At 45.9% G+C, this 18,685-nt stretch overlaps 2 protein-coding genes across 4 annotated transcripts in view; one reads left to right on the top strand and one right to left on the bottom strand.

Annotated features, from left to right (window-relative positions):
* POLA1 (DNA polymerase alpha 1, catalytic subunit) overlaps positions 1–4,289 on the bottom strand; it is a 204,154-nt gene extending 199,865 nt beyond the window's left edge. The window contains exons 1-6 of the mRNA XM_082751865.1: positions 4,217–4,289; positions 3,729–3,853; positions 2,641–2,737; positions 2,079–2,159; positions 1,207–1,322; positions 880–942 (exon numbers count right to left, since the gene is read on the bottom strand). Of these exons, the coding sequence (XP_082607991.1) occupies positions 880–942; positions 1,207–1,322; positions 2,079–2,159; positions 2,641–2,737; positions 3,729–3,853; positions 4,217–4,247 (513 nt within the window). The 5' untranslated portion in view covers positions 4,248–4,289. The remainder of the gene's footprint in view (positions 1–879; positions 943–1,206; positions 1,323–2,078; positions 2,160–2,640; positions 2,738–3,728; positions 3,854–4,216) is intronic.
* A 13,821-nt stretch (positions 4,290–18,110) lies between these two features.
* PCYT1B (phosphate cytidylyltransferase 1B, choline) overlaps positions 18,111–18,685 on the top strand; it is a 29,644-nt gene continuing 29,069 nt past the window's right edge. For all 3 annotated transcript variants that reach the window (XM_082769164.1, XM_082769163.1, XM_082769165.1), the window contains exon 1: positions 18,111–18,294. In XM_082769164.1, the coding sequence (XP_082625290.1) occupies positions 18,178–18,294 (117 nt within the window). In that variant the 5' untranslated portion in view covers positions 18,111–18,177. The remainder of the gene's footprint in view (positions 18,295–18,685) is intronic.

Genomic DNA, 18,685 nt, shown 5'->3' with positions numbered 1-18,685 from the left:
GCATTTGCTTAATGATTTGAGGGTTTTGATAGCCTACGCTATTATAATTCTCAATCAAATACCTTAGGGAGGGGTAAAAATGTGAAAAAGTCCACAATACCAAGAGAACAACTTTACCCTGGAATATTTATAACCGTCTTATTGCTCTCTAACATACATATTAAGCTTATTATGATAGAATGTATTTTAATTTAGTATCTCCCTACAGCACTTTTACATGGGAACAATCCTTCCAGTTTTGAGAAGCCCTGATAAGGGGCATTAACCCCCTGAAAACTCAGTGATGAGGAGGAATGGCCTCATTTGAGACGGTCCATTCTGGGCTGCTGCGGCAGCTATCTGGCACTCCTAGCTCAGGGGAAGTATTCATCTGATTCCCTGGAGCAAACCGTAGAAAGCAGGAGGCAGGCAGAAGTTGAGACATCTGCTTGATCTTGTTATCTGCTTGACCTGTTCTCCCTCGTCTCCTCTGGTGAACCCAAACATGCCAGACAGAAATACCCTACAGTACGCTGGCTGGAGCATGGTGATGCGCACATACGGTACACGTCATCCAGGCACACCAAGTCCTGCTCCACTCCACGCTGACTGAAGCATGGAAGGCTGCATTCGCACAGGCCCTGGGTCACATTAGAAACTGTCTCTGAGCAGGGGGGACTAGTTTGGGCTTATCAAACCAGTAAAGTCACGCAACTTCTGTGCAGTGGAGACAACAGACAGGTAGACTGCATACACACACAGGATACACCGAGCAGATGTGCTAGGGCAGAAGTCAACCTCAAGTGATTTCATTTTAGGAAGAACTTTCTTTTTCTTTACGTGTTCCACAGCAAGACAAATAAATGGATTAAGCTGTCTCAAGCAGATTTATACACTTACTTCAGCATTCAGATCCTGAAGAATATCCCCTAATAAATCATCCTTTGAGAGGTCCACAGTTTTCTGCAAGATAAGATAGCCAAACATCTTTCTTTAAGAACGTCAAACAGCTCAACTATAGTTGCAAACACAGTCAGGAGACCAGCAGCAAATGGCTAAAGTGTTTCTACAAAACACATTCATATTTTCAGGAATGCTCCATAAACAAGAGCTCCCGCTAGGAACTAGACAAAAGAAACTGAAAGAAACCCTTGCTTTACTCCACCCCAACAAAAAGTGGGAATGAGTTTAAAAAAAATCTTTACACTTCAAAATGCAGTAACTTACATCTGTGTTTTTCTTCCCAGCACTGGCAATAAACATAGACTTAATTGTGTTTGGCTTTGACACCATAGACTTCTTCACGTTCTTTTTATCAACTGCAGATGCTTTGCCACCTTTTCCTACAGGAAAAAAAAAAAGATAAAGTTTGTGATTTCTTCATCAAAAAGTCAAATTTTTGAGGCATCTGTTATTAGCAGGAATAGACAGCTGAGGTAACCCACTTCTTCCACCTTTAAGCTGCCAGCTGAAACGAAGCCTAATAATCTTTTGTTTGCTGCCAGGTTTCTAATGGATATCATGCATCAAAAAAATAAATAAACACCCAAAGCCCTATCAACATCATATCTCGCCTAGTCACCTCAGGGATGATCTTTGCACCCACACAAGTCCATACTCCAGAAAAAGGACCAAGATACTTTTCACAGAAGCATCTGCAGAGAAGAAACAAGTGTCCAGGAGTTAAGCACTAGGCCTGGATTCTCACAATCAGGCAATAAAAGTTGGCAAAATAATTTGATTCCAGATCCGTACGAGTATGTAAGGGTTGGCAAGAGAGACTTTGCATCCTTCACACACTGGCTTTGGAAGTGTGGACATTCCCCAGGTGCATTTGTTGTGAATACATATCCCACAGAAGACTAAGCAAAATTACCCTGGTAGCCCTAAAGTAGTTAGAGGTGACTCTCAGTTTGTGGACCACTATTATCCTCTGCATCACAAAGACTAAAAAAAATCCAGTCACAGCCACTGAGCTACACAGCTTCGAGTATGCCATGTGGCCATATTCACCACATACTGATACCAAGAAGTTGCCCATTTCAGGTGCCTTTCAAAAGCAACCAGAAGAGCCTCTACAGCTGTTATGTTCAACCTACCTTTCTTACTGGAACCAAGAGCATCATCATCTAGATCTTCATCAAAGATTTCCCTTCCGTCTTCTATGTAACCTACTCCATCTGAACAAAACCAAATTGATATAAATTTACATTTCAAATTCCGTCTCGTGATATTTCTAGGTATCTGCATAATCCAACATTTCACATACTTAAATGCTTTTAACATAGAGCAAGTGTTACAAATGCAAGTGCTAAAATCTACTGCACTCTCAGCCGCACCTTCCATTAGACTAAATATAATAATACAAGTTTAATTAGAAATTCTCAATTAAAGCACTTTTTAAAGGTACATCACTGGTAACTGGAAATAAAATTTCAAAAACAGTTATTAATGGGAAAATACTTTCACTACCATCCTAATACACTACCATGAGAACAATGGAAGAGACTCATTTCCATATAAAAGCTCATCTTTTTTGTCTACTGAAATGACTCTAGGAACACGCTGAAATATGACTTACATCAACAAATGAACATTATGAAACCCAGCTGAGTTACAATACTATAATCAAAATAATTCTCTAAACGACTCTTAACTTACCATCATCAACAATCCAGTCATCATCCTGCCGTTCTCTGACCATCTTGGAGTATTCCTCCTCATCTATTTCATCGTACACACCGGTGAACTCCTCAACCTTCAGTTAAAGTACACTGATGATTAACAGCTCCCATTCCACCAATTATTCATATAGGTCATCAACAAGAACACAAAAGTTCCCAAGAACTGTACATCTTCCTAGACCATTATTCACAACTAGTAACCACAACTATTTGTTTAGTTTAAGTTTGTTTTTTTTTTTTTTTTTCCTTTGGCAGTGACAAAAGGTCATTTTTTAATCTTTAAAATTATTACAGTACACTGAATCTATTGAAACACCAGCAGAGATTTCATTTGAACCCGAGATGCCTTATTACTCATTTCACGCAACAAAAAAAGCCACCACAGTTCTGAACTCTTACTCTACTCTTAAGCATCCAGACAAGCTCAACAAAAAGGTGATTTGATATGCTAAAGAATAACGCTGAAGATGCTCTTCTGTGCCTGAGTGAATTTGCATCTTAAGGATATAGGCATTTCAGGCTTCTTTAGACTTATGCACCTCAATGGGGAGGTCACTTCCTGCTGGCATTGCAATCAATTGGCCAGTAACAATGTCATGCTGCCAGATTTCAGCTGTATCAGTAAAATACTTGACTACTGCTTCCTTGGTAGAAACAATTGTCAATATTAATGGATTTCAGTCACGTAAAGCATTGAAATTAATTAGCTTAAGGTTATATGAAGTTTTTAAAAAAGTAAAGTTACTCCTATCGTAACATTAACTAAATCAATTAAGTTTTAGAGGCTGGTCCTTCCCTGTGGTACAGTTACCAAGCAAATGCTGTGTATGTTTGACCTGCGATTATTACAATTGTTTTAGCTTTGAAAACAGGAAGAAACAAGTGATGTCAGAACACAGCAAGACAACTACATTCTAAAATATGCAGGTTTTTTACATTAAAAAAGGGAAATCTGAGCTGAAAGGCTGTTTTTGTTTCCCCTATTTTTTGATATGTATGAAGGGTAGCCAAGCCTCTCAGCTCACACTCCCTTTTTATTTAGGAGGAAAGACAGGGGACGTTTACCTCATATTTTAATTTTTCACCGGCTTTGGCTTTTTTCAGGCGTTCCAGCGCTTCTTGCTGGCCCCTCCTCGACTTCTTCTCGCGCCGGGAACGTGATGCCGCACAACTTCCACCCTCGGGCATGGCTGAAAGCGGCCAAACAGCCGGGAAACAACCTTTAGTGAGGCGAGGCGCCGCGCTTACCTCGGCTGCTTACCTCGAGCAGGGCGCCGTGCTAGCGGCCGGCCGGAGCCCTGCTGCACACCCCGGCACACGCGGCGCGGCGCAGCCCTGCCCGCCGCCACGGGGCCACCGCGGGGCCGCCCTCGCTCGGCGGGGACACCCCAAAAGCCCCCCCGGGCCCCCCATGCGGCTCCCAACCCCCTCCACCCTCAGGCCCCAGGGTGCTCCCGGCTCCCCCCGCCGCGTCCCCACGGCCTCCCCGGGCCCACCCGGCCGGGGCCGGCGCCTCAGGGCCCCTCACACACCGCCCCCCCCCCCCGCCTCACCGCCCGCTCGCCCCGCGCCGCTCTCGGCCATGGCGCCCGCGCGCGCACGGCCGGCGCCAACGGCTCCCGAAAGTGGCGCGAGCCGCCCGCCCCGCCAGCCGCCGCCGGGCCGACAGCCAACCAGCGGCCGCGGCCGCCCCGCTCCCTTCCTCTTCCCTCACCCCGCCCCCTCCCTCTTTATTTATTTATTTATTTAATATTTATTTATTTTTAAGGTTTTGTTTTTTTTTTTTTTTCACCCGCCCCAGCGCGCTGAGGGACGGCAGGGCAGCCTTATAGTACCGAGCCCGCCCCCCCCTCCCGTCTGAAGCCCTCAGGCAGCCGCCCAGTGAGGGGTGAGGGCTGTGTGGGGAAGGATGCGCCTCAGCGCCACAACCAGCGGCATTTAGCTGGGGCATTAAACCCAACTGCTGAAATAAAAAAGCTAATTAGATTCACCTGTGTCCCTATTTAAAAAATAATAAAATAAATCAGGGAAAGGGAAACCAGTGGGTTTTGTTCTGTCTTGCCACAGCTTTACCTTGAATAGTTTCAGTCACCGTCGGTCAGCCACTGCCCGGAGAAGTTTCCACCTTCGTATGAACTTACCTGAGAAACTTACCTGAGGAGCATTTGCTGCTCCTGAAAACACGCGGGCATTGACTCCGGAGGGATGATGCCTGGCTTTGGGCAGAGGCAGGTAGCACTGACCCTTCAGAGCCATCCAAAATGAAATAGGACTCTCCACACGGCTGGAAGGCTGTCACCAGAGCCTTACCTAGTACTACTTGGCCTGAACATACTGACTACCTCATTTTCAGATATTTAGGGAACAGAATTTACATGGTTCTGAAACTGAACATTATTGTCCATCTCCACAAGAACTCCTTTGCATTGGTCAGAGGAAAGTTTAACAAACCTACTAGACATTGACACTTCTGACTGACTTACCCAGTTCTTGCTACAGCACTGTACACCTCACAGCTGCGCCTTGCCCCAGATGCAATGAGAAACCCGCCTCAGGCACACACAGCAGCTCACTGGCACCACAAGAGAGAGCCCTGCTCCCCCAGCCACCCCAATAGCCAGCATGCCCCTTGCCAGGCACACAGAGGGAGAGACCACCCCTCCTGGCAATCAATAGCAGGCTGCAGGTCAGCCTGCAGCTAGCACACCCATGTCCTTGGAAGTACTGACAGCTGTAAGAAGAGCGCCTGTCTGATCTGCAGGTGTCATTTCATTTGGTCCAGTGCATCCATGCCTTTTTCCCCCCCTTTTTTAAAAAATACAAAATAAGACCACATGACTGAGCATGATGTGGAGTTCAAACCCAAGGTAGTCAATTTCTTAAGCTACAATAGGCATTTGTAAAATAACAATGTCAGAAAGTTGTTCATTTTGAATAAAAATAAAGTGATACTGCATTTCATATATATCTAGCTGATGTTCTTTCCCTGACTTAGTAATGTTCAATTGACTGGATCTTAATACTTCCAATTAAAATAAAACAATGCCCTTTGTCAGCTGTCAAACACAGAGTGCAATGTTAGTCATTCAGGTGATGCTATGGTTTGAGCCGGTACACAGTGATACAGTTAATTGATCAAACTGGAGTTGTTGCCATAGCTCCACTGTGGGACAGCACAGATCACACAAAAGCCTTTTTCATGAATGCTAGTTGAATCCTGACATTCATCTCAGGCCATAACAAGAAGGTATCTGTTTCCCAGAGCATAGCACAACAAGCATTTAAGTGCTGCAGGGGAAAAAAAAGGGGGGGGGGGGACCATGACAGTTTCTTTTGGAAAAGCAAAATAACCCAGCAACATTTGGGACTTCCTCTGCTAAACAGCTTTATCACAGATTACTCCAAGCTGGTCTTTAGCCTCCCTTGGGACAGTCGTATAAGAACAACTTGGCACGACCGTTTCCCAATTGTCTTTTAAGTAAAAGAAGTGGGAATTTCACTGTGCAGCTTCAAGCCACTCAAAAGAAAGTGTGATAGCTACAGAAAAAAGCACGAGAGAAGCACAGTAACGAAGATGGTAGGCAGCCAAAAGCGCAGTGCAGAAGAGGAAGCTCAGGAAACCTGCACTTCCAGATTTCAACGAAAGGTGACAAAGATGTATTTTCCATGTTGTTTTCTTACAGCTATAATTTAAGTACATATATACGTAAGTTCTGAATCAAAAAAATGTTAGTTATGAATAGAAAATGCTGTAAACTCACTGCATGAGCTCCAAGTTAATATACACTAGAGTATATACTAACACTTAAAAGTATAATTGGAGTATAGTACCAAACCTTTGTTAAAAGAACAAATTACTGTATTGAGGATTACTGTGTTCTCAATTTTGATATATAGGGCATGCTTGATATGTCTCAAAGACAGTAGGACAAAATGTTAAAATTCTCAGATTCCAACATTATGTTTTAAGCTTTTGCTTTGTAATTTTTTGATGATGGAAAAAAAAAATGTTGACGTTACGAGGGGTTGTGTAAAACACAGAATGCAAATAGACCTTGAATTATAGCAGAGATGGCAAATTCAGCTTCACTAACTTAAAATGCCTGCACATTCTTACATCCCTGTTGAGGGCAGAGTAACTGTGGAGAATTGTGTCCATATGCATGCCACTGCACAGGATATGGGTATGTATGTTTTATGTGTACATTACCCACCAGCACCAAGTATTTCATTCTCCTACTTATATTGGTAAGAATTATATTGGTCTGAATTAATTCATGTTATCACTCATGAGGTGTAAATGCTTTAAGTTAATCATGATTCATTTCTCTGACTACACCATTTCAGCAGCTAGGTACTGTGCTATCCATGTGACATGTTAACAACCCATACTGGCTGCATAGGGTACTAAATTAATAAAGGAGTACAGATAAAATAAATTAAAAGCCAAAACTCTCAAATTATTACTTACCAAGAGTTGCTCATTTTCAAAACTTTTCACAGGTATTTCACTGATAGAAAATGAGGAAACAGATGCTCCTTCCATGTGTTTATTAATAAAGATAATAATGCAAACATATGTTTAGACAGCGGGCTCCTTAACTACCAGGTCTGTAAATGTCTTTTGCTTACTGCACATCTATTTTTAATTACCTACCCACGTTACCTGCTAACATCAAGATAAAGAGAATAAAGCTGCTATTATGACATGAAGGCTCTGAAATGTAAACACGGAATAGAAACTGGAACAGCTTCCATTAATTTCCATTCTGACAGAAGAGTAGGCCTACGGAATGAACATCCAGAGATTTTTATTTTTATTTTTTTTAAGTGTTAAATTCTAATTGTGGTTAACTTACAACAAATCCTATAACTCTACCTGAATCTGTGGAATTGCACTAACAGAGAGTAGAGTTGAACCACCTGCTTGCTTCATACAATATTCCTATTCAAGCCTAGAATAAAAGTACAAAATATTATAACATAAATTAAATTGGGAAGACGAGTTAGAGCAAACTCACAGAGAAAGAGCCCTCACATAATTATAATGTCTAAGAATTAAGTCTGATGCCAATGGTATTCAAAAGCATACAGTTATTGCCACAGCATGAAAGTCCCTGTTTTAACTACTTTCAGCACTCTCTCTTTACAATTTCACAAAAATTAACAATTAACATATAAGCAGAACATTACTGCAGAGAGGCTGTTACATTTCAAGATGTGGCTGAAGAGCAAATCCATTGGCAAATATTCTCCGTGTTCATTGTTTCAAGTCTCATCAGCAGGAACGAGGAAGCCATCACAATGTGCTGTAAAATTTACGGTCTAGTTGTAGTCCCCACAGGTATCTTTCTGAGTCAGTGCCAGTGGAGCCTGTGCTCACAGCAGCAGGAAGCAACAAGGGCTTGTTACTTCCCCAGCAGATGGGAAATTTGGTGCTGGGCCCCACAGACATGGCCCAGGAGCAGGTCCAGCAATGGTAGTCCAGGTCAGACCCAGCCTGCTGATCACCAGGCATGCCTGTGGTGATGAGGCAGGTCCAAGGTCAAGCCTCAAAGTCAGCCCATGGGTGTGGGTCAGGCCTGATGGTGGTATCCAGGATCAGACACAACCCAGTGAACACCAGACAAGTCTGTAATGATAATCCAAGCCCAAGGTCAAATCAGGAAGCAGGGGCATAGCTATGGCTGAGCTGGAGACCAGCACTTTTATCATGCAGCTCAGGCAAGGGCTGGTGGTGCAAAGCCCCTGAGCTGAAGGTAGAGGCTGCAGGTGAGGCTGGTCAGGGTCCTCTGAGCACTAGCAGCTGCCTCCCCTCTGAGCAGGGAGAGTCCTCACACCTCACAGAGACCAGGGCTCAAAAGGGATTTACTGTTGAGTGTGGGTCATCAATATGCTACTTCATGGACCCTGGAGGCCAGGGTGGAGGATTTGCTCAGGAGCCGTGGCTGGGCAGGGACCATCATGGTGGGCAGACCAAAGCCCAGGCAGGGTCAGGCTGATGACTCTGAGGGAATCATGTGGACAAGACCCTACACAGCCATGGGGTAGGCAGCACTGTGCTCAGTTTAGGGCTTCAGAAGGCCTGAGCTTCCTGTCAGGGTGCAGCAAGGGTCAGCTGCTCCATAAGGGCATGGATAACATGACACAGCTGGTGAGGGAGAGACCCTACCACCCTGGGCCCCATCCCACGTGGTAGTCAGGGTCAGCCAGGGGTCCAAATCATCACACAAGATCATAGATTTGCCTCGCCACACAGGCAACCCAGAAATGCAGGTCAGTCAGGTTAGGGTCAGTGATGGTTACATGGGTCAGGCACAGGCCAGAGACCACCAGGCAAGTCCATGATGATGTGACAGGTCCCTGGCCAGGGCAGGAATTCAGCCCATGGGTCAAGGTCTGCATCAGCTGGGTCCACTGCCAGGCTCAGCTGCAGCACAGCTGGAGCTGCACACACCTACAACATACTTCAGGTGCAGGCAGAAGGCCCGGGGCTGCAAGGAAATACCAGGCTATTTGGCCCCATATGCTGGCAGCAGATATGGGGACACCCCAGCTGGGAATGGTCAAGGAATTTAGGGTCAATTAATTCAGGGCACCAACGTGCAGATCCCATGTCAACCTAACCAAATGTCCAGAGCCCATAACTCATCATAACTAAATCTTGAATAGTACAGTTGGGAGGGACCTTCAAAGACCATCTAGTCCGACTGTATCACTACAGAATTGCTAAAGTCCTGCTGAATCACTTTCCATATTTATATTTGGCCTTTTGGTATCATTACCGTTTCACTCAGGTAGTAGAAATGCAGTTCAGCTGTTAGTGAGGGTCACTTTAATTCTCTCATTCTTGTATTTTTCAAAAATTCATTACCTGCTGAGAAATTATTTAATCCACAATAGCACAGAACCTGGGAAAAGACTTTCCACTTTCCCTCTCATCTTTCAACAATAATATCTTCCCCAATTTTTTCTACCTTTGAGGCTCTTAAGCTTTCAGAATTCTTCCCCACAGCATAAATCATTTTGTCATCCTGCTGTATCTACCCTAAGTGCGGGATCTTAGAATAACGCAGCTGGGAAGGGGCCCTGCAGATCTCTGGTCCTTCCCCTGCTCAGAGCAGGACCAGGTTGCACAGGCTGCTCAGGCTGTGCCCAGTCAAGGTGTGACCGTCTCAGGGGTGGAGACTCCACAAACTCCTGGAACATCCTGAGTTTGAAGGAACTCACAAGCACCATCAAATCTATTTCCTAGCCCACACAGGACCACCCGAAAATCAGACCCTGTGTCTGAGGGCATTGTCCAAACACTCCTTAAGCTCCAGCAAGCTCAGTGCTGTGACCACATCCCTGGGCAGCCTGTCCCAGTGCCCGACCACCCTCTGGGTGCAGACCCTTTCCTTAACCCCCAGCCTGACCCTCCCCTGTCCCAGCTCCATGCCGTTCCCTCGGGTCCTGTTGCTGTCCCCAGAGAGCAGAGCTCAGCGCCTGCCCCTCCGCTCCCCTCGTGAGGGAGCTGCAGGCCGCCATGAGGCCTCCCCTCAGCCTGCTCTGCTCTGGGCTGAACACACCAAGGGACCTCAGCCTCTCCTCATATACCTTGGCTTTCAGACCCCCCACCATCTTTGTAGCCTTCCTTTGAACACTCTCTAATAGTTTTATGTCCTTTTTATATTGTGGTGCCCCAAACTGCACACAGTATTTGAGGTGAGGCTGCACCAGCACAGAGCAGAGCAGGACAATCCCTTCTCTCAGCCAGCTGGCAGTGCTGTGCCTGATGCACCCCAGGCCCTCCTGGCTGCCGGGGCACACTGCTGGCTCATGTTCAACTTACCGTCAACCACAACCCCCAGATCCATCTCTGCGGGGCTGCCCTCCAGCCTCTCGTCCCCCAGTCTGTGTGTACAGCCAGGGTTGCCCCTTCCCAGGAGCAGAATCCAGCACTTGCTCTTGTTGAACTTCATGCAGTTGGTGATTGCCCAGATCCCTAATTTGTCAAGATCTGGAAGGCCTCTCTACTCTTGTTGGATTCAACAGCTCCTCCCAATGTAGCGTCATCTGCAAACTTCCTCAAAACAACTTCTAGTCCTACATCCAAGTCATTTATGAAAAAAAAATAAATAGAACTGCCCCTAAAATGGAGCCCTGGGGAATCCCCCTACTGACTGGCCACCAGCCTGATGTAACCTCATCTCCTATAACCATTTGAGCTCAACCCATCCGCCAGTTGTTTCCCTACATTATATTTTTATCTAGCTATCCCCTGTTCCATCCATCAGGAAAACCTGTAGGGTGGGTTAACCTCCTATCTCTCCCCCATCTCCCTCTACGCTCCACAGGCTTTCTAGAAGGCCATTAATGAAAGTGCTGGAGTCTCACTCCTCTGAGTTGTCCAAAGGTGAAAAGAACCTGCCTGGCACACCAGCCAATACCATTCCTATTCAAACATGGCACAGATCCCACAAAAATGGATATGAAATTGAATGAGAACAAATGGCAGTAATCTAATTTCAGTATCAAACCTGATTAAAGCGTGAAAAATTACTCCTAGGACTTTCATGGTATGGTAAACATGCATAGGTACGGTTTGAGAATCAGTGAAAGAATTTAGAAATCATTGACATACTTAAAGATAGGCAGGGATTCAGACAAGTCTGACAACCTGGCTTTTGTGTTTAACTTTGTAAATCCAGAAAGCATTTGAAGTTCTTTCTCCCTTTCCCATAGTTGCTTCTTTGCAACTACTCTCTCTAGAGAGTATTTCTGTGGTGCTTCTAAGCTGTCCCTTCTGTATGTGCCCATCCCACTGGTATCTGATCCCACCTTCCAATACTAACCAGACATGATTTTTTCCTTCAGGTCTGCCTTACATGCTTTTTGATTCTCCCTTCTGGACACCAACAGGAAAGCAAATGTGAACCTAAAAGAGAGTCCTTCTGATCAGTTTTGGTGATCTGCCTTAGTTTATGGAAGAAACTGTTACAGGAAGAGGTCTTCAGAGTTTCCGAGTCCCATGACTAAACAGAGGCACTTGTTCTGTAGACAAGGGTTTCTTATTTTCACCCATACTCAGTAAGGAATGGGGTTCCCAGATACTTTAATAGGTAAAAACAAGATTAGGCATACCAGCACTGTACATATTGCTAGGGAGTAGCAGGATGGGAGCTGCTCCTTAAGGAAAGACAAATCAAGAGCCTAGATGGATCACAAGGCTGGCAGATCAGGAGCTTCAACAGTCAGGGCCCAGTCCCACTGTACCCAAGCAAGGTGAACAGGACAGAACAGCGGATGGTAGCCAGGTACAACCAAGAGTCCTGATCGTAAGGCTGTATCATGGTGATGAGGCAGGGCAAGCCATTTAGTCAGCCAGCAGATATAGGTTAGGAACAGGTCCAGGGATCATGAGACAGGTCTACAGAAATAAGGAAGGGTTGGGGTCAAGCCAGGAAATCAGCCTGCAGCTTCAGATCCAGATCATACTGGTGGGTGGGCCAAGCATATGATGGAGATCAGTATTCCTCTAACACTGCTCAGACAAGGGCTGAAGCTAAAATAGAGCCCTGAGCCCACAGGCAGAGGGTGTGGGGTGGAGGCCCCAAATGAGGCTTGTCAGGGTCAACAAGTTTGCTTAGTGCCCTCAGGACCTTGACACATATGAAGTGACTTACACCCAAGACTAAATTTGCCCAATTTTCATGAAAATAGAAAACAGCACACCACTGTCACAAGTGCCAAACCTCCAACCAGATATCAGATCTCTCCTCCCAGTCACAGAAAGCAGCTGTATCGTGCTGGTAGAAGTTTTGCCACAACTGCTCAGCAGACAGAAGATGCCCAGCTGGTAACATGTTAGATCAAAGGCTTCAAAGTTGGCAAAGCTAGAAGCAATTCGAACAGGATATTAGGGTTAAACGATCTTAATTATTAATAAAAGCTAAACTAGCTAGCAAATGCCACCACTCCAAACACCCCTGTCTCTCTTTCACACAGCTACTATTGCTGAGCACGGTGCCATGGGGTATGGGATATCCCTCTGGCCACTGGGGCCAGCTGCTCTGGCTGTGTCCCCACAGCTTCTGGTGGCAGGGCAGCACGAGGAGCTGAAAAGTCCTTGGCTCTGTGCAAGCACTACTCCGCAACAACTAAAACATCCGTGTGTTATCACCACTGTTTCCATCAAAAATCCAAAACACAGCATTGTGTGAGCATTGTGTACAAGGAAAATTAACTCCGTCCTAGCCAAAAGTCTGACAGAAGGGTAGAAGAGAATGCAATAAAAATAAGGGCAAGACAGTCTTAATAAAGGATTTTGTGTAGATTTGAGGGGGTTGGTGTGCATGTCTAGAAAGGCAGAAGAAGGGAAGGTGAAATTGTTCCAGGAAGAGAGAAAATAATGGCTTGCAGAGGAAAAGAGAAAGGAAGGACAACGATATAGTTTAAATATAAATAGGAAAGAGATTTTCCTTAAATTATATTTATCTGTGATGAGTGACTAAAAAGATAGAGATAGAGATAGAGCATGAATCATTTAGGCAAACTTTATACTGAGATAGAGAAAGCAGTGGGATCTGCAATACATGTATTTAGCAATATATCTCTCCATACTGGTAGAGTTGCAGCTGTAGTACCGTGCTTACACCACTCTGCAGGAATGGTACAGAAACCCAAAAAGCGGCACAGAGGATAATGAGGTGGCCTGTCAGATGGGCTGTATAAGAAAACTTTGGAACTGGGGCTGTTTAGTCTAGAAGAGGCATATGAGATTTGTCAAAAATAGCAACCTGTCTGCTGAATGCCAGATCTCTACTCCAAATCCAGTAACTGTTGATTCAAAACCTTAACCATAAATAGTCAATGCCTACTAAAAGCAAAAGAGAATACAACCGTTCTCTATGTCTGGTAGAAAAGCAAGACTGCAGCCACAGAAATTCAGGTTAGATGTTAAGAAAAAACTTTCTAACAAGAAAGTGAGGACAGTGATAAGAACAGATTGACTGAATTATTGCAGTTCTGGGGAAAGAATGATGAACAGAGACTCGCTAATTGAAATGCTTCACAATCTCTGTGCACGCAGCAGGAAAGTCCCGCTGCTAGGAAGGCTGTCCTCCCATGACAGCACAATAATTAAAAGCTTGATTGTTAAAAATAGCAAGGACAACAAAACAATCTAATAGTGGGAGAAACAGACCTAACATTTCCCACTCTGACTGTTCTACGACTGCAGAAAGATAAAATTAAGACACATGTTTTCTTGGTGCAATACCAACCTTAATTTCTTACTATTTTCTTTGAAAGTTCTTATAAAAGCAGTTCATAGAAGAGTGAGAACACGATGAACCTACCCCAAAGTCGATAGCCCCACTTATTCAAAATAGTGCTATAAGGCATGGATGAATGGCACTTTAGAAGCCCCTATTTTTAGGTACTTATGGATTTCAGAAGTTTTATCTATAAAGCATATTGGAACTGACATGCCTTCTTTTTTAAAAATCTTATTGTGGCCTGCAGCTCCCTCAGGAGGGGAGCGGAGGGGCAGGCACTGAGCTCTGCTCTCTGGGGACAGCGACAGGACCCAAGGGAACGGCATGGAGCTGGGACAGGGGAGGGTCAGGCTGGGGGTTAGGGGAAGGGTCTGCACCCAGAGGGTGGTCGGGCACTGGGACAGGCTGCCCAGGGATGTGGTCACGGCACTGAGCTTGCTGGAGTTCAAGGAGTGTTTGGACGATGCCCTCAGACACAGGGTCTGATTTTCGGGTGGTCCTGTGTGGAGCCAGGAGTTGGACTTGATGGTCCTTGTGGGTCCCTTTCTACTCAGGATATTCTGTGGTTCCACGATTCTGTGATTATTGAAAGACTGTCCAATTTGATTCTGTACAAGCATTTTGAGAATATAGTGTTTACTAAAAATCACACCTCTGCTAGAGATGTGGAAAGAGCCAGATTTTGTTATACCAAATCCCGTGCTTTTACCCTTAATAATTTATAGGCTGTCATTGCATATAAAAAGAAAAAAAAAAAAAGTATGGATTTAATCCATATGCAATTCAGTAAGGCACTCTCATAAATCAGAAGTACATTTAATTTACTTTAACAAAAAGGCGATAGTTTGTAAGCACTGTGCATTCCTCTGGAATGATGAACTACACCTTACAAATGAGTTCAAGCTACAGTGTCAGATAAAATTGCATGGAAGCAGCAAAGGGATGGTGTTGGAGGCAGTGAAAACCAGTAGGTGTATTTAAATTGATACCTTTCATTCTCTGTCCATGCAGGTGGGGAAAAAAATCCAGAATTGTGGGGTTTTAATCCCAGTCTAAAAATATGTGATTTAACTAATTGATCATCACAGCAATATGGTATCTTTTTCTTCTATTTTTTTTTTTTGACTACTAATTCTAGCAAGTCTCTCTCTATAGACTTGCCTATACATCTTATGTATATATAATCTATAAGTCTATATATAGAGAGACTTGCTTATACCTATATATATAGATGTGTGTATATATATGTATACAGAGAGAGATTGATAGATAGGTAGAAAGAAACATCGTATTTTAAGTATTCTGTTCCAGCCGTAAGTCATTCCTCCATCTTACAAAATCTTGCAGCTGACAGCCATTAAAGCCTTCAGGATCCAAAAAATGTACATTGAAGCAAAACTCAGCTCATCTGTTAAATATTCAGGAATTTATTCTGTGATGTTTTCTGGAGATGCTTGTCTTTGAATTCAGACCCTATTTAACCATGCCTCTCCCCAGTTTTCCATGGCTTCCTGCTGACTTTTGGACAGGAAAGACTCGAGGCTCTGTTCTTCTGTAATATGACTCAGGTCTAAGTCAGAAGACTTAGCAGCCTCTTGCAGCCTCTCTCATGGGCAGACCATTTTAAATACAGCTTCTGCTGTGGTATTTAGTGCTTGCTATGTACTGAGGCACTTCAAACACTTGGTACTATTCTCTAGGGGCTGCGATACATTCCCGTCCCTGCTTTTACAGAGGGCATCAGAAGCATGGAGCGGCCTGCTAATACAGCAGACCTTAGCCTGGAGACTTTGCTGAGTGTTTACAAACTTCTCTGTAGCAGTAACAGATCTGGACCACTGAGGGCATCTGAGCCAAACTACGGTGTTAGCAAGGGGCTTAGAAGTAAGTCATTAAACTTTGCTGAAGATGGGGGTATTTCTTTGCTTTAGCCTTTAAAGAGCAGAAAGCATTCCTTGTTAACTAATTGTATAATGCACATCATTTCCCTTCTCAAGCAGCTTGAGGTCTTTAACAGGTTCATTCCCAGTTTCCAAGTACAGGTTGCTCTTCTAGGGATTTTGCCTTAAGGCAAGGATGCCATTAGTATGCATTAAGCAGCACAGCTATGACCTTGACGTAGTAAGCTCAATGAAGTAAGTTTCTTGCTTATCTTAAGCCATCGGAGAAAGGGGAATAACCTCTCTAATGGAAGTGGACACATTAATTCAGATTTCAGCCATGTTGTCTGATCAGTGTTCGTCTGCTAGATTCAGTTTAATATGCATACCATGGTAAAAGCATGACAGAGCTTTTATAGGTGATGTTGTCTATAAGGAACTGGAGTTTATTTAGTTGCATTTGTGTGCATTTCAATGACTAAACTGAAAAAAAGGCAAGGGGGTATTTAAAAATGACAGCCCGAAAATATAGAGGAGTCTGCACAGGAATACTTGTCTCCATGGTGTTCAGCTGCACAAGAAGTCCAAACGGAGATAATACTTTGTTTGAGAAAGGAGGGGGTTTAAATGTAACAGCTAAATATTTGATATATATATATATATATATATATATGCATGTATCAAACTTGGAGAATGAATTGTTCCAGTTTGCAAAAAGAAATTCCATACAAACAAACAAACAAAAACAAAAGCAAACCCCGACCACTACGTCTCAGAGGGAACCTTCCTTGCAATTAAGAATTTTCCCTGTTTGCTGTCTACTCAGTTCAGATCTTGGAATTAGCATTAAGGGGATTGGCTCATGGTTTCTGGGCTCGTTTGCATGTGAAATCAATTTATGCACCATGGGACAGGATTTTTATGCATCAGATGTCTATTTGATTATCTGCCCAAGCAGTTGTTGCCAGGAGCTCTGTTGTTAAAGGCAGTGGCTATATGTGCCGTTTACTTCCGAAGAAGTGGCAGGAGGATGCCCAAGAGACCATGCTCAGCCTGATGCAAGATATTTGGTTACATAAAAGAAATTAGATGCCTGAACCATCCCGCTCATCACTCTTTCTCCACTGGTCTTTTAAAAGTTGTCTCGCTGGTAAGGATTTCCAGAAGGCCATCCACTCGGCTTCTCCAGTCAAATCTAATTTTTATTTATTTATTTTAGAGGGTAAAGAGCACATCCTCCAGCCTTTTGAAAGGCCATTTTCCCCCACAACAAGACGAAGAGGCAGTTTAGGATGCCTTGTCCAAGAGCCTATAACATTAATGAAGATCTTCGGAGCCAAGGTGGCCTGGGACAAAGTCTGTTTGGATGCACGTGACAGACCCCACGGCCTTCCCCTGCCTGCTCACCAGAGCGTTTGCCATTATTTCAACTCTCTCTATTAATGAGGTACCAAACATTTTATTGATCGTGCTCTTCAAATGGAAGGCAAGAAAGCTTTAGTATAAAATATCTCCCAAAGTCGGAAAAGAAGTAAGCAACAACAAAGGTATTCCACTTCCACCTTGAGATTCTGGCACCACTTAGCTGGTAATACTGCTGCAAGGGAGATATTTGTCCTGGGGAAACGAGCATCCCCTTTTGGGGCAGATCACCCCCTTTTAGGACGAAGCATCGCTTTGGTCAGGGCACCCCTTCTGGGTCAGAACACCCTTTTTGGGTCAGGGCACCCATTTTTGGGTCAGAACCCCCCTTTTGGGGTGGAGCACCCCCTTCGATCAGGGCACCCCCGTTGGCCAGAGCACCCATTTTTGGGCCAGAGCCCCAAATTTTGGTCAGAACACTCATTTTGGGGTCAGATCCCCCCGTCTACGGGGCGGAGCAGCAGGGGGCGGGCCGCGCGCGCAGCCGTTAACGGCCGGGAGCTGTCCGTTCAGCACCCGCGCGCCGGGCGCCTCGCCCCCTGAGAAACGGAGGCTCCTCGTAGCTCAGCTCTCCTTTATTTTGGGGGCCATTCGGTCGGTTTTGGGGCTCTTTATTTCTGCTTTTATTTCAACAAGCCGCGCCGCTCCCCCCACCCCGTCTCCTCAGCCTCCCTCCCCGCCTCGCGGGGCCCCTCCCCTCCGGCTAGCGGGCGCCCGCGGGGCGGTGGCGGCGGCGGCGGCCAGCCAATCGGGAGGCCGCATGCAAATGAGCGCGGCGCGGCGCAGAGGGAGGGAGGGGAGGGGGGGGGATCCGCCCGGTTGCCATGGCGACGCGCGGGCGGCTCCCGGGGAGACCCCCCCCGGGGCGGGCACCCGCGTGACGGCCCCGAGCCGGACCGGGCGGGGGGGGCGGGAGCGGAGCGGGGCGGGGGGGGGGCGCTGCCCGCGGCCATGCCCGTGCTCGCCCGCGGTGCTGAGTCAGAGCCCGGCCTCCCGAAACGCCCCGGGGATGAGCGGCCGGGAGGGGCCATGGAGGAGCTGGAGCACACCTGCCCCCAGCCGCGCCTGGTCAGTGCCGGGAGACGGGGAGGGGACGGGGACGGGGTGGGGAGGGGCAGGGATGGGGATGGGGAAGGGATGGGGAAGGGAAGGGAAGGGAAGGGAAGGGAAGGGAAGGGAAGGGAAGGGAAGGGAAGGGAAGGGAAGGGAAGGGAAGGGAAGGGAAGGTTAGCCCAGCCCAGCCCAGCCCATGCGCTGTGGTCCTGCAGAGCAGCCCAGTGAGGCCCCAGCCCCATGGGCACAGTGCCAGCCCCACAAGGGCTCAGATGCTCAAGGCCCCTTCTGGCGTTTCCCCAAACCCCGCTGTCACCCCTCGGTGGAGGTGTTGGTGGAGGTGGCACCCGCACGCAGCCCCCAGACCCGCGGACATCCCGAGGCGTGCAGGTCTGCCACTGGTGCA

Source organism: Aythya marila (genome assembly GCF_965140915.1).
Source record: "Aythya marila genome assembly, chromosome: 1".
Lineage (NCBI taxonomy): Eukaryota > Metazoa > Chordata > Aves > Anseriformes > Anatidae > Aythya > Aythya marila.
The sequence above is the reverse complement of the archived record's forward strand: the minus strand, read 5'-3'. Positions and strand labels throughout refer to the sequence as shown.